The sequence below is a fragment of the Electrophorus electricus genome, chromosome 8 (assembly GCF_041902795.1).
Source record: "Electrophorus electricus isolate QZ-2024a chromosome 8, ASM4190279v1, whole genome shotgun sequence".
In the NCBI taxonomy this organism is placed as follows: domain Eukaryota; kingdom Metazoa; phylum Chordata; class Actinopteri; order Gymnotiformes; family Gymnotidae; genus Electrophorus; species Electrophorus electricus.
In genome coordinates this window covers 1,581,287-1,595,292 of record NC_137504.1, presented here as the reverse complement: position 1 = coordinate 1,595,292, position 14,006 = coordinate 1,581,287, and the positions used below count along the sequence as shown (strand labels likewise).

Sequence of the window (14,006 nt, the reverse complement as noted above, 5' to 3'; positions counted from 1 at the left end):
TAGTGTTTCCTGGCACTGCAGTATCAGGGATCCAGACTCACCACACTATTACCACCGTGACCTTTTGAAAAGCAAAACAACTGCAAAAAAGCTGAAAATCTAAAGACAGACACACTGGTGGGACTAAAAAAATGTCTTTTTTCATTAAGAGTGTGGTGGGGAACCCGCTGAAAGGTATGGGCGTGGGTAGAGGGGAGGAGAAGGCAGACCAGGAGACGTCCACAGACCCAGCGGCTGCGGTGGGCATGACCAGAGAGGAGTGCGAGGACTACCAGAGGCAGCTAGTGGAGGAGAAGTAAGTTAACTTGTCACTCTTTCACACAGACCTGGTCATTCTCCCACTCTCAAAGAAAGTGACGGAAGCCTGTTAGGACATTTCGCCCCTTTTCTGGGTTTTTTCTTTGCACTTTTTTGGACGTCTTTTTTTTTTTAATTGTTTAGGCTGAACTGGAGTGCAGTCTTTGTTTTACTTTATTTTCTGTTGTTAACACTATTGTGTTTGACGTGCCTTATAACTGAAAATTATAGTTATAGACAAAAAAATCTTTTAATGAAGATATAAATAGTGTGTGTGTTCTGTCCATCTCACAAAGCACCATTCTGTAATCCTGTCTGTCCTCTGTAATCTCTCCTTCCACTGATGCCATCAGTGGTCCCCGACAGCTCTGAGCTGGGTGCATTTCTCTAGATGATGCGTTTTAACTCCTGGCCCATAAAACACTACATCACGGGCTGATATATGGAATGGTTAACCGAGCCTGACTGATTCATCTCTGTGATCCCTCAGGATACAGAGAGATGCAGACTTCTTACACAAGAAGGCAGAGCGAGCGACCCTAAGAGTTTGTCTCAGGGAGAAATACAGGCTACCCAAGGTGAGACACTCCATGACCAAAAACATCTGCACTCAGAAATCATACTGCACATTCTCCAAAGCAGCTGAAATGGAGAGTCTGGTGTGAGTCTGACAGAATGCATCGCTGTACATGTATGGAATGTCTTTTATATCCTCTAGGTCTGCGTTCGGCTCCGATCTCTAAACACAACCCTGACAGGTTTGTTTCAGTGCATGTACCCTGTCAGGTGATGCTCTGTAGCTCATGACCCAACGTTTGTTTCCTCAACAAGGCAGAGTAAACCGCAGGCGTGTGTTCAGTTTGTGTCCTGGCCGTGTAAAGACCAGGGACGTGCATGTGTGTGTGTGTGTGTGTGTGTGTGTGTGTGTGTGTGTGTGTGCGTGTGTGTGTGTGCGTGCGTGTGTGTGTGTGTGTCTGTGTGTGTGTGTGTGTGTGTGTGTCTGTGTGTGTGTGTGTGTGTGCGTGTGTGTGTGTCTGTGTGTGTGTGTGTGTCTGTGTGTGTGTCTGTGTGTGTGTGTGTGTGTCTGTGTGTGTGTGCGCGCGTGTGTGTGTGTGCGTGCGTGTGTGCGTGCGCGTGTGTGTGTCTGTGTGTGTGTGTGTGTTTGTGTGTGTGTGTGTGTGCGTGCGTGCGTGTGTGTGTGTGTGTGTCTGTGTGTGTGTGTGTGTGTGTGTGTGTGCGTGTGTGTGTGTGTGTGTGTGTGTGTGTGTCTGTGTGTGTGTGTGTGTGTGTGTGTCTGTGTGTGTGTGTGTGTGTGTGTGTGTGTGTGTGTGTGTGTGTGTGTGTCAGGACTAGCAGGCAGTGCTGTCAGTTGTCCTCACACACATACACCTGTACTCACACCTTAGCCATAGCTCTGACTGAAGTGCGGAGTTGACCGACTCTATCCGGACCTGTTGGCTTCCATGCTGACATCTTTGTGATTTCTGCCTGGTCAAAGAAACAACAGGACCAACACAAAATGGTTGACATATAAAATCCGAAAGAGGGAGATTAGTGTGTAGAGGCCAGACTTTTAAAACAGGTTTTCAAAAAATAATTCCCTTTGTTTAGATTTCTCACTAAAACTGTGTTAATGTATTAATTTTAGTTGAAGTAGTCATTGGATCTTTATCCACAACAGTGTCTTTTAATGTAATAACCTAATATTCCATATTTGATGAAAGATGATTGTGGTTATATTTCCCAGTTACTTATATTTAAGTAACTGTTTTCATATAATTTCTTTAATTTTTAAAGTTTTAAAGTTGTATCTAATTATATCTAATTATATCTTTATCTAAGTATATTTTTTATTTGCTACCTAGAATGCTTAATTTTTGAGATATGACTCTGAACGGCACCTGGTTGGTTGTATAATCTGGCTCATTCTTATTTGAAACCTTAATCCTGTCTTGAGGTTTGTGTGGGGTGACATAGCTACAGCTGTGTGCTGCAACCCAAGGTCCGTGAGACAAATGCAAAAATCTATCAATGATGCAGATAATCTGAGCATTATGCTGTTGCCAGTAAACGTGAGGTGCTGGGTTGTGTGGGAAAGGAGAATAGACTGGGAGGGTTTGACCTGAAGCTAAAGCTGTCCTGGCTCCCAGATGGTGGAATGAACTTCTGCTTGCTGTCCAGACAGCTGAGTCCCTTGCAGTCTTCAAATGCAGACTGAAGTCCCATCTATTTGTGGAATATTTAAATGACCATTGACCCTGCTCTTATATTGACTGACTAAACTAATACTTATTGTAGGGTTTTGTTTATTACACTGATGTTGTCTAACAAACTCTAGTACTTATTGTTTATTGCACTTATCGTTGTCTGAGATGGACCTTATGTATTTTGTACTTCTAGGCATCAGCACTGATCCCTGTATTTCTACAGAATTCTAGTTCATTGGTATCTTGGACTCTAACCTACTGTACTGTACTAGGATGTGTCCAATGGGAAATGACAAAGCACTTTTGTAAGTCGCTCTGGATCAGGGCATCTGCTAAATGCTGTAAATGTAAACGTCCAACTCTCTGGAGGATGTGAGAATCTTTCTGGCCTTTTTGTGGATCCCAGCCGCAAAAATAAAAATGTAGCAGCTCTCATGTACTGAATCCTTGTGACGAGGCCACTGGCTGTACTGTTACTTACACTCTGTACGTGTGGATGTGTGTGGGTGTGTGTGTGGGTGTGTGTGGGTGTGTGTGGGTGTGTGCGCGTGCTGTCAGAGTGAGCAGGATGAGAACATGATCCAGATGGCTGGTGATGACGTGGACATCCCCGAGGAACTGCTGAAGATGGTGGAGGAGGATGCCACAGAAGAGGAGGAGAAGGACTCCATCCTGGGTCACCTCCAGAACCTGCAGAACATGGACATTGAGCAGATGAGAGAGAAAGCATCTGCAACCCTCACCGAGATGAAGAGCAAAGCAGAGGAGAGGTGCTCTGTCATGTAGCAGCAAGGAGGACCAAACACACACCGCAATACTACACTCGATTACCTAAAACACACAACACAAAGGCTTTGTATGAAATATGTCAGGATTCTTAAAGGAACTGTGGTGATATGGCTATCAAAACACCTGGTTCACTTCAGGAAGGTCATAATAATTTGCTCATGAGTGTAGTTGTGTGTTCTTCCAGGATCTCCCCCAGCCGTCAGAGGAGGAGTTCTCCCCTTCCGTGTGTTGTTCAAACGCTGGGACTCAGAGGAACCCTGTGTGTGTCCCTCTGAGCACCCAGTAAGGCCCTGTTCCTTATCTGCCTGTACTGCTCACTAGCTAAGTTGTATAGGTTACTGTTGTTGTAACATCAGGTCCCAGATCAGCTACAAGCCTGCAGTGGGTAAATGGGGACAGCAGTGTTATGACACTACTGCAGACTGTGTAATATTTATAACAGACTATTCCACATCATCATCTCATATACAGCTTGTACTGCTCATCCAAAGCTTGATGGTTGATGGTTATTAATTAGGCCATAAATACCTTAGAAAATTAACGAAACGTGCTGAGTGTGAGGTTAGACATTACCTGTGTTAATGTACATTACTAACATTACCTGTGTTAATGTACGTTAATAACATTACCCGTGTTAATGTACGTTAGTAACATTACCCGTGTTAATGTACGTTACTAACATTACCTGTGTTAATGTATGTTAATAACATTACCCGTGTTAATGTACGTTACTAACATTAACTGTGTTAATGTACGTTACTAACATTACCTGTGTTAATGTACGTTAATAACATTACTCGTGTTAATGTACGTTACTAACATTACCCGTGTTAAGGTACGTTAGTAACATTAACTGTGTTAATGTACGTTATCAATATTACCTGTGTTAATGTACGTTAATAACATTACCCGTGTTAATGTACGTTATCAACATTACCCGTGTTAAGGTACGTTAGTAACATTAACTGTGTTAATGTACGTTATCAACATTACCTGTGTTAATGTACGTTAATAACATTACCCGTGTTAATGTACGTTACTAACATTACCCGTGTTAAGGTACGTTAGTAACATTAACTGTGTTAATGTACGTTATCAACATTACCTGTGTTAATGTACGTTAATAACATTACCCGTGTTAATGTACGTTACTAACATTACCCGTGTTAAGGTACGTTAGTAACATTAACTGTGTTAATGTACGTTACTAACATTACCCGTGTTAATGTACGTTATCAACATTACCCGTGTTAATGTACGTTACTAACATTAACTGTGTTAATGTACGTTACTAACATTACCCGTGTTAATGTACGTTACTAACATTAACTGTGTTAATGTACGTTACTAACATTAACCGTGTTAATGTACGTTATCAACATTATCCGTGTTAATGTACGTTACTAACATTACCCGTGTTAATGTACGTTACTAACATTACCCGTGTTAATGTACGTTACTAACATTAACTGTGTTAATGTACGTTACTAACATTACCCGTGTTAATGTACGTTACTAACATTACCTGTGTTAATGTCAGCCAGATTATCATTTCTGACTAATGAAATATCCTGTTGGAGCTAAAAGGTATTAATCTATTAACAAACATGGCAAAGAACTGGGATGCTGACTGAGAAATATATCACTTTAGCCTGTTTATATTCATTAACTTTTTGAGGCTGAGTCTTTGTTATTCCCATTATTACTCCTGTTAATACTCAAATTATTATTACTCCATTATTACTCCATTTACTACTCCCAACAGTACTCCATACATTACTCCATTATTACTCCATACATTACTCCATTATTACTCCATATATTACTCCATCGTTACGCCATTATTACGCCATATATTATTCCATTATTACTCCATATATTACTCCATATATTACTCCATTATTACTCCATATATATTACTACATTATTACTGCCATTATTGCTCCCATTTATTACTAGATTTAATCTTCCCATTATTACTCTTTTTAATTATTATTCATATTATTTTGCATTATTACTCCATTTATTATTCTCATTTTTACTCATTTTATTACCCCACTGTTTCCCCCTGTTATTACCCCTATATATTACCCCATCATTACTCCCATTATTACTCCTGTATATTTCCCCCATCATTACTCACTTTATTACTCCTGTATATTACCCCATCATTACTCTCGTTATTACCCCTGTATATTTCCCCCTTCATTACTCCCGTTATTACCCTTGTATATTACCCCATCATTACTCCAATTATTACCCCTGTATATTACCCCATCTCGCTGCACCTGGTGGTGTGCTCGGTGGGTTGCTGGTTTTAATGGTGTGAAATGGTGCTAATGGTGGGGCAATTTTTGTCTCTCAGTTCATCCTCAGTGTTCTTGCTTTTCCTGAGTATTCCTAAAACATCCCTCCACATAGATATTTCATGCAGTGGCTTTTTACATTGTACAGTTAGAAAACAGTTGTCACTGGTCACGATCAATGTATGTTCAGGTATTCTCAAATAATATGTACATGACCCAGGTGGTGATGAGAAAGTTAGACTTCTGATAAGACAACAGCACATTCATCACCTCCTGGGTGTAGTATTGCACTGATCACTAAAATTATGCATTTGGTACAAACTGCTGATTTCACCTGAGACAAAACACTAAGCATAATGCTTGTAATAAAACAGATTAGTCATAAATTGGAGCTCATAAATTTGTCATGAGATAAGGAAAATATTGGGTCTTAAAATTATTGAGTGAAAATATATAAACATTGAAAACTGAATTTAATGAAACTTCACCTTGATTCAGACATTGGTATGATATATAATTTAAGACATTAATTTCTGAAGCAACATTTTGGAAGTAATAGGGTAATAGACAATATATACAATTATGAGTAAATTTGATGACTTTTTAAATTATTTAGAATGACTTCCAAAACGTAACTCTGATACAATTTAACTGAAGTTAAACAAATGTTGATAAACTAAGATATTTTGTTTCAAAGTTATTTTTTCTTCTTCCTGAGGAAATTGGATCTGTGCATTGTAATATATATTAAAAGTCTCATAAAGCAATTATTAAAAGATTAAACAACTCAGATTAGTTGTTAAGGATCTAATTTGCACTACTGTCCTTTAATCTTTCACACAAGAAAATGTCCATTTAATCTCAGATTATTTGATGTTGTAGGGGTTGATTGATCGGAAGAAATCGTTTGTGTTGAATTACATATCAGTCCGCGGAAAATGTTCTGGATTCTGTGCGCAAAAAATTAAGAGCTAATAGGGTCAGCAGAGCTAAGAATGTTGTCCCGTCAAGATAAGTGCCTGTATCAGACGCTCTTAGGAGCTCTGGACCACGAAACGTCACCTGTCAGATTCCATCTACTGGAGAATACGTGAGTTTTACTTTGTTGTCCTGAATTACATAATCAGTCATCTCTTTTAAACGCTGGATTATTTTAGGTATTCAGAAAATATAATAAGCCTATTTTTGTTCAATTTATGCTTTCAAGAAATGCTGAAAATTGTAGTTTAAAAAACCTCAACGAATGATTGGAATCAGATTAATATTTGGATCAGACTGATCTAGGATCTGTCTGCAGAGTTTTCATATTTGTCAGTACAGGGTTAAAACAAATATGGTTTTAAAAAACCCGCACAATAACATTATTATTATTATTATTATTATTGTTGTTGTTGTTGTTGTTGTTGTTGTTGTTGTTGTTGCTCCTGTTGTTGTTCAATAAACAATATATTACAGTTCAGGAACATCTGAGTATAAGGTGTGTGTGTGTGTGTGTGTGTGTGTGTGCACGTTTATTTTTGGCTATATTGTAATTGCACACACAGACAAATTTGTGTGCATGCTTTCCGTTGCGTCTTCAACAGCGCGCAACTAGTTTCAACAATAATGCGCTTCTGTTCTATATTCTGTTGTTTCCACCGTGTACGATAAAATTATAATCGTGTCAGATAATCTGTTCTTTCTGCTTTTGTATATATTTCCCTTTCTCTGCTGAGAGCGCGTGAATAAAAAGCGTAGGGGGGCTAATAGCCCATTATCCGTAGTAATAACAGAAAATCCAAATAGTTTAAACAAAGGTGTTTTGTGTTTTAAAGGGAGAAAACTAGAATCCCCTTAAACAGCGTGTGGGCCGCAGATTAAACTGTTGTCAGTCTTTGTTAAGCGCTAATTACACATATCCATTCTATACTGAGGAAGTTGGCAAATTCTTCCAATTAACTGCACCTCAATTGCAGGGTCGCTCCCAAGGACCGCGTGCACGGCTCGTGAGATCATGTTATGTTGACGTTCACCACTGGAAGGAAACCGCGTGCACTGGGTGTGAAGGAGCCCGTAATTCCACATTAGTACCTTTTAATTAGGCGTGCTTTTTAAAGACTTTTCAAATGTCAGTAAACAATAAACTTCGACCTAAAGGTAACACTAACTCAAACATATTTTTCCTTTCACCGTTTTCCTTCATACGACCAGAATTAGTAAAAAAAAAAAAAAAAGAATATATATATATATATATATATATATATGAATATATATATATATATATATATATATATATATATATATATATATATATATATATATATATATATATGTATGAATGTCTTATCCTAAATATATACCGTTGTTACCTTGTCCTGTCTGCGCCCGGCTGATCACTGTAAGATGACATTCGACAGGTCGCAAACAGGCAATAATGTCTTTATTTTCGGGCTTTTTTAGGTTAATACACCGCACTGTTTTCATTGTTTTCCTGCTTTAACTCCGCATACCTAAATGACTATTTGTTTTTTGGTTTTTTTTCAGTAGTTACTTTGAACTTGCATCTCATAATGTGCCACCTGGCTAAGATTTTAGAAACATAATTTTATCCCACCTCCAACTCTAATCTTACTGAATGGGACATCTGGAGGAAAAGAGCGGTTTAAGGTTCCCGTGTGGCAGTTTAAGTGACGGCCAGGGTGGTGTGTCTGCTTGGGGAGTTTGGGAGGAGTTAGGACAACACTGAACCCCCAAATCTGACGTTTTTCTGACGTCACGGGGGCTGTGATGTCCATAAAGGGGTCCATTGCGAGGGGAGACTTGCATCGTCGCTGCGCTAAGGACTATGACTAAGGTGATATCCACTAAAGTTAACCTGCCTTAAAAGCGGAGTGTATAAGCATAACCTCTTGTCCTCCAAAAGGTTTAGCATTACCTGGCGGGGATATCTAGGATTAAAATACAAGGGAAGCCATTTATTTGCGCCCGGCCGCACGCAATACAATTTACGCAAGTCTACTTTCAAGTTAATAGATAGTTTGACTCTATCCATCTTTCGGCAGAATTCGGCAGCTGTCACTAACTCTCTCCGGTATTTTATTTATTTATTTATTTATTTAAAATCAATGCGGCTTCTTGGCTCACAGTCAGCGAACATGGAAGAGCGTGTGCCACCGTCTGCGCGTACACGTCGGAGCCCGGTAAACCAGGCGAGAATCCACAGCATCGAGGCGATTCTGGGATTTAAGGAGGACAGTGTGTTCCCCCCGGGCGGCGTGGGGTCTCTGAGAAAGGACACACACTCCGAAAGGGCTGGAAGTAAGTGAACGAAAGTTAAAGTAGCGCGAATTAAAGTGGTGTATAAGTAAACCTGCTCCACCTGCGCGCAGGTGTCCGCTGCGCCGGCAGATCTGGAGCACCCGCCAGTCCAGACTTACCGGACAGCGACGGTAGGCTCTCAGACGACGAGAGTCAGAAGAAGAAGCACCGCAGGAACAGGACCACGTTCACCACCTTTCAGCTGCACGAGCTGGAGCGAGCGTTCGAGAAGTCGCACTATCCGGACGTGTACAGCCGAGAGGAACTCGCGCTGAAGGTGAACTTACCGGAAGTGCGCGTGCAGGTGAGCAGACCGTAAGGTTTTCTGTAGCATTAAATCCACCAAGTCTAGAAAGTTAGAAAGGTAAGGTTGTTAAAACGATCACGTTAGAGAGGCTTTAAACTTTGTTTTTAGTAGAAAGATGCACGAGGTTTTTTATTACTTAACATGAACGGAGATAGATATAATATAGTTGGGCCGTATTATAATAAAGAAACGGTCTTTAAAATTATTTAGATAATTATTTTAAAGTTATTGTGATATTGTGATGCGTGACAATAATGAATGCAAAGAATGCGTATGAAGAAAACCGATTTAATTGTGACGATTAAATTGAGATAATTATAGGTTTATTTAGGAATAAGGAATTGTGATTTTTTTTTTTAGTTAAAATGAATTCACTTGAAATCAATAAACCAAACTGTGTTTTTCCCATTTAGTAACCATTTTGCAGGCGTTACAAAATTATCCTACCACACGTACCTTTGTTAAGCTTAGATCTTTTAAATTATCATTAACTATTTTTTCTAATATACTTAAACTCTTTGATTAAGTGGCATGCTTAATTTACACAACCGATAAAATATGTCCTTTAACGTAGTTCTTTTAAAGTATTTCTTGTAATAGATTTTTTCTATGTAATGACCTATTAATTACCGATTCTTAAGGAATCTAAAGAGCTTATCTAATAACTTCTATAATAATGAGATTGCTGAACATTTGTCTCAGTGTCTCAGATTTGTTCTTCATAAATTTAATATGTAGGTGTTTCTAAATAACTATGACAGATCTTGCGGGAAAACACAGACTTGTTTGAGTTTAACACGCGATGTAATAATGGCTTAAACAGTTTCAAAACTTGTCTGTTGCTGTTTTTAATAGTAAAAATTCTAGAACCAAAATAATTTTTTCCTGTCAAAAAACAAAATACAGGTCGTGGAACAATGTATAATTTATGATTTCGGTATTATTATTACTTATTTTAACATGCATCGAGTAACGTGATATACTTTCATTCATTAAGAAGAATTCTAGTTTTGCTGCCATTTTCTTCATTCTCGTATGTCCACTGCGAGGGCATAAGATCGCCGAGGTACGTCTGCGTTACTCGGTGCTCAAACAATCATCCCACTTACAAGTGAACCATTCAAATGTGCCAATCCAGGTGTGGTTCCAGAACCGTCGTGCCAAGTGGCGTCGCCAGGAGAAGCTGGAGATGAGCTCCATCAAGCTCCAGGACTCCTGCGTGCCACCTTTCCCCCGAGCGGTGGCCCCTGCGCTGGGCAGCAACCTGCCCCTGGAGCCCTGGCGGACAGGGCCCCTGCCCCCCTGTGCTTCTCCCCTGCAGTCGCTGCCGGGGTTCATGGGCTCTCAGACAGGTTTGCCCTCCAGCTACACGCCTCCACCCTACCTGGGGCCTCCGGCCCTGAGCCACACTCTACCCCACCTCGGGGCAGCCATGTGTCCCACTGCACCCCCGCCGAGCCAGCCTCCGCACTACCAGTGCTCGGGCTTCGTGGACAAGCTCCCTGCCGAGGACACTGATCCACGCCACTCCAGTATCGCGTCGCTGAGGCTTAAGGCCAAGGAACACATCCAGTCTATCGGCAAGACGTGGTAAATGCAGACAGGCTCCCTGTTCCAGTGTACCACGAGCCAGTCGGGCACAGCCCAGCAGGCCGAGTGCTCATCCTGGGGAAGCTGCTCTGATGACACCACGCTGGGCTGGAAGGATGCCTCTGTCTGGATGACACTCACTGAGAGAGAGAGAGAGAGAGAGAGAGAGAGAGAGAGAACCAAGTTCAAAGTCTTTATTGTACACCATTGTCTTTTTCACACTGAAGTGCATTCAGACGATATAACTAAGATGTTTTAACCTTTTTTGTGTGTTTATTTGTTATTATAAAGGATCTTGTTGATTTGTTAGAGCAGAAATGTTCTGTTGCAGCAGCGTGTCACGTCACTGCATCCCAGTGCCCTTAACGTTCCAGTTCAGTTTCTCACTCAGTCTTTCAGATTAGTGTTTCTCACTCGATGTTTCAATCATTCTGATTTTCTTTCAGTGTCTGATAGAATTATGCAAAGTCAATTTATTTATTCTTTCTATCTGTCCAGTGTGTTAGAAAAGCTTTATCCAGTGGTATTTGTTTTAGATACGGTAACTGTATATATACAGATACAAATACTGTATATGCACTGCTGTGTATTCTGTGCCCATTTATAGTTTGTATTTTGTAAGAATCAGCATAGAAAGTAGTAATTAAAAAAAGTTACACTCAATCTCTATCTGTAATGTAAAACATTCTCATTTGTCAGTCATGTATTTCTACATGGTCATTTAAATTACTCTTGTTTTTTTTTGTGTTTGTCATCTTATATGTGTGTCTGATTGTCTCTCTGATTGTTTTATTTGTATTCTAAAGAATTGGATTTATACAAAAAGCACAATTTAAAATTTGATATTTTAATTTTTATTGTAATAAGAGGATAATAAAAAAAAAACAGGAAGATGCATTCATAAGACAAATCCAATTTAAAGTTTTAGTTAGTATCAACTACTTAACGCGGGACTGAATTTCATTAATTATTCAATTCCCTTTTTAAGCTTCTATAATTTACAGAAAGCGTTTACAGGTTGCACATGTTTAGCAGGCGTTGCTCTATTAATGCTGCCCTCTAGTGGTCATGATTAGAAGACACTTTTCTTTGCTCCTTCACAGATACAAAACGGCAAATTCAGCTGATACATTTTGTCTTCACAATTGGGACATTTCAGCAATTATTATTATAGTTGTTGTTGTTGTTGTTGTTGTTGTTGTTGTGGTTACGTTTAGGGCAAGGAATGTACATACCTTTAAAAACAGAACAATATTGTCATAAGCAGTATCACCTTTTCTGATCTTTTCACCATAACTGCAAGTGTCCAAAATATGGGATATACGAATGTCTTCTAGCTAGTTCAGTGGGTAACAAACTCAGCCCTAAATGCATAATAATATAATATAATATAATAAATTATAATGAGCTTTTCTTAAACCCAAAGCATAGTATCAAGCATAATGTGAATAATTTAAAGAGAATAAAATTGCATAAAGTCCTTCAGTCGCTTGAGAAGTGGGAGCATACGATTATGTGAAACTCGTGAAAGGTCCTGAGGTGACAGACTTCTCCCTCCTCTTCCTCCTGGTCGTGGTCATAGAATTCCTCAGACGACTGCACTTTACATTTTGACCATTTTTATTATTATTTAGGACTGTTTTCCAGAAGTGCAGTGAGGTTTTTTCTCATAGTGTCATTACTAGACGCGGGATGTAATGTTTTACATTTCTATTCAGCTTTTCATTCGTAACAAATCAGACATCATAAACACAACCGGCTACAGGGCTTCAGGTTGTGTGAGCAGAATGCACTTAACAACATTTAAAATAAATAAATGAATCCAGTTCACATTTACGTCTGTCTTCGCGAGGAACCTCAGTGTCTCCTTAATGAGGAGATGCAGCTCCGCGCGGCCCCTTGCGCCCTGGCTGTGTAATTACATGCAGTGAGTGTCCATTAGTGAACTGACATCACCAAGCCTGTCATTCATCACTGCTTCATAAGTGACTACTTGACAAATAGTGTTGTATGGACAAACCGTCGGGGGAATGTTAGCAGAAAAGAGTTTTATTTACAGTGAAAGGGGTTTTTGTTTTGTTTTGCTTTGTTTTGTTTTGCTGCATGACTCCTGTAGGAAAAGGGTAGCAGTTAAATTACCTGAGCAACTCATGTAATTCATCCTGCCATCTTGTGGCCATGGCTTAATAACCACATCAGCCAACACTGGTGTCTCATTTATGCACCTGTCAGGTGTCAGGTGCAAAGGTCTTCAGTCATCAGACTGGACCTTAATGTTGATCAAGTGAGACCTATGTATTACTTGTGCAGGCTGCTTTCTAAAGAGGACTGTCTCAAATTGCTTTAGCCACCAAAGACACAGAAAGGCAGGTTATCCTATAAAGCATTAATAATTGTTCAGCTGTAACGCAGAAGTACCCTTAGAGTCGTTCTGCATTTATTTCAGTATAACCAGGAAAAGCCCAACGCGTGACAAAATAACACACCATTTATTTGTATTCCACTTTTAAAAATCCAATCTAAAAGTAAAAATCATCACTTTTTTTCCAATATCTAAATATCTTTCCCTTGTTTGTCTTTTACATTCACTTCACTCTGTTGGCACATAAATCAAAATCTTTCTTTTTCCATCGGATAATGAACTAAAAGAACATAAAATATGTATGTATTTTACTTCATAAATATGGGATTACAATTTAGGGTTAAAACTTTATTGAATATGTCTGATTAAACATTACTCACATGAATAACTTAATGTATATGCCTAAAATAAATTGCAAATGTATAACTGACATGTTGGGTACTGGAGTTAGATTTACAAACAACACTAGCTTGTTATGCTTATGTGTAAGTAAATGCAGTACAGAAAAGATATCATGCATATTACTTTATTTCTATGACAGGGCTAGCAGCAGTGATGTGATGCATTGACTTCCATTTGCTTCAAACTCCAGCGAGTCTTTTAGCGTCTAGAGCCTGACGCTGGACTTCTGTCTAACACCCCTCAGCTCGCATGGGCTTCGCTGGGAGAAGCCAGAAACAAAAGCTTCACTACCTGCATAGAGAGGAACATCAACACTGTTATTCGTTAGGCAACAGTTACCCAGAAAGGTGGTAAACCAAGAAACCAAGATGGGTCACGTTTGGCACACAGACAGCTACCACTACCTTTGGGGAAGGCCAATAAAATCAGGTTTGAATTGAAATGTTGAA

At 39.4% G+C, this 14,006-nt stretch overlaps 2 protein-coding genes across 2 annotated transcripts; both read left to right on the top strand.

Annotated features, from left to right (window-relative positions):
* Positions 1–7,050, top strand: cplx4a (complexin 4a). Its single transcript, XM_027030712.2, has 3 exons — positions 1–295; positions 788–875; positions 3,063–7,050. The coding sequence occupies exons 1-3, from the start codon at positions 132–134 to the stop codon at positions 3,288–3,290; spliced, it is 480 nt and encodes a 159-aa protein (XP_026886513.1). The 5' UTR covers positions 1–131; the 3' UTR covers positions 3,291–7,050.
* Positions 7,051–8,703: 1,653 nt separating this feature from the next.
* rx3 (retinal homeobox gene 3) lies at positions 8,704–10,940 on the top strand. The gene is made up of 3 exons (XM_027030706.3): positions 8,704–8,896; positions 8,968–9,200; positions 10,342–10,940. The coding sequence occupies exons 1-3, from the start codon at positions 8,704–8,706 to the stop codon at positions 10,795–10,797; spliced, it is 882 nt and encodes a 293-aa protein (XP_026886507.2). The 3' UTR covers positions 10,798–10,940.
* Positions 10,941–14,006: the final 3,066 nt, after the last annotated feature.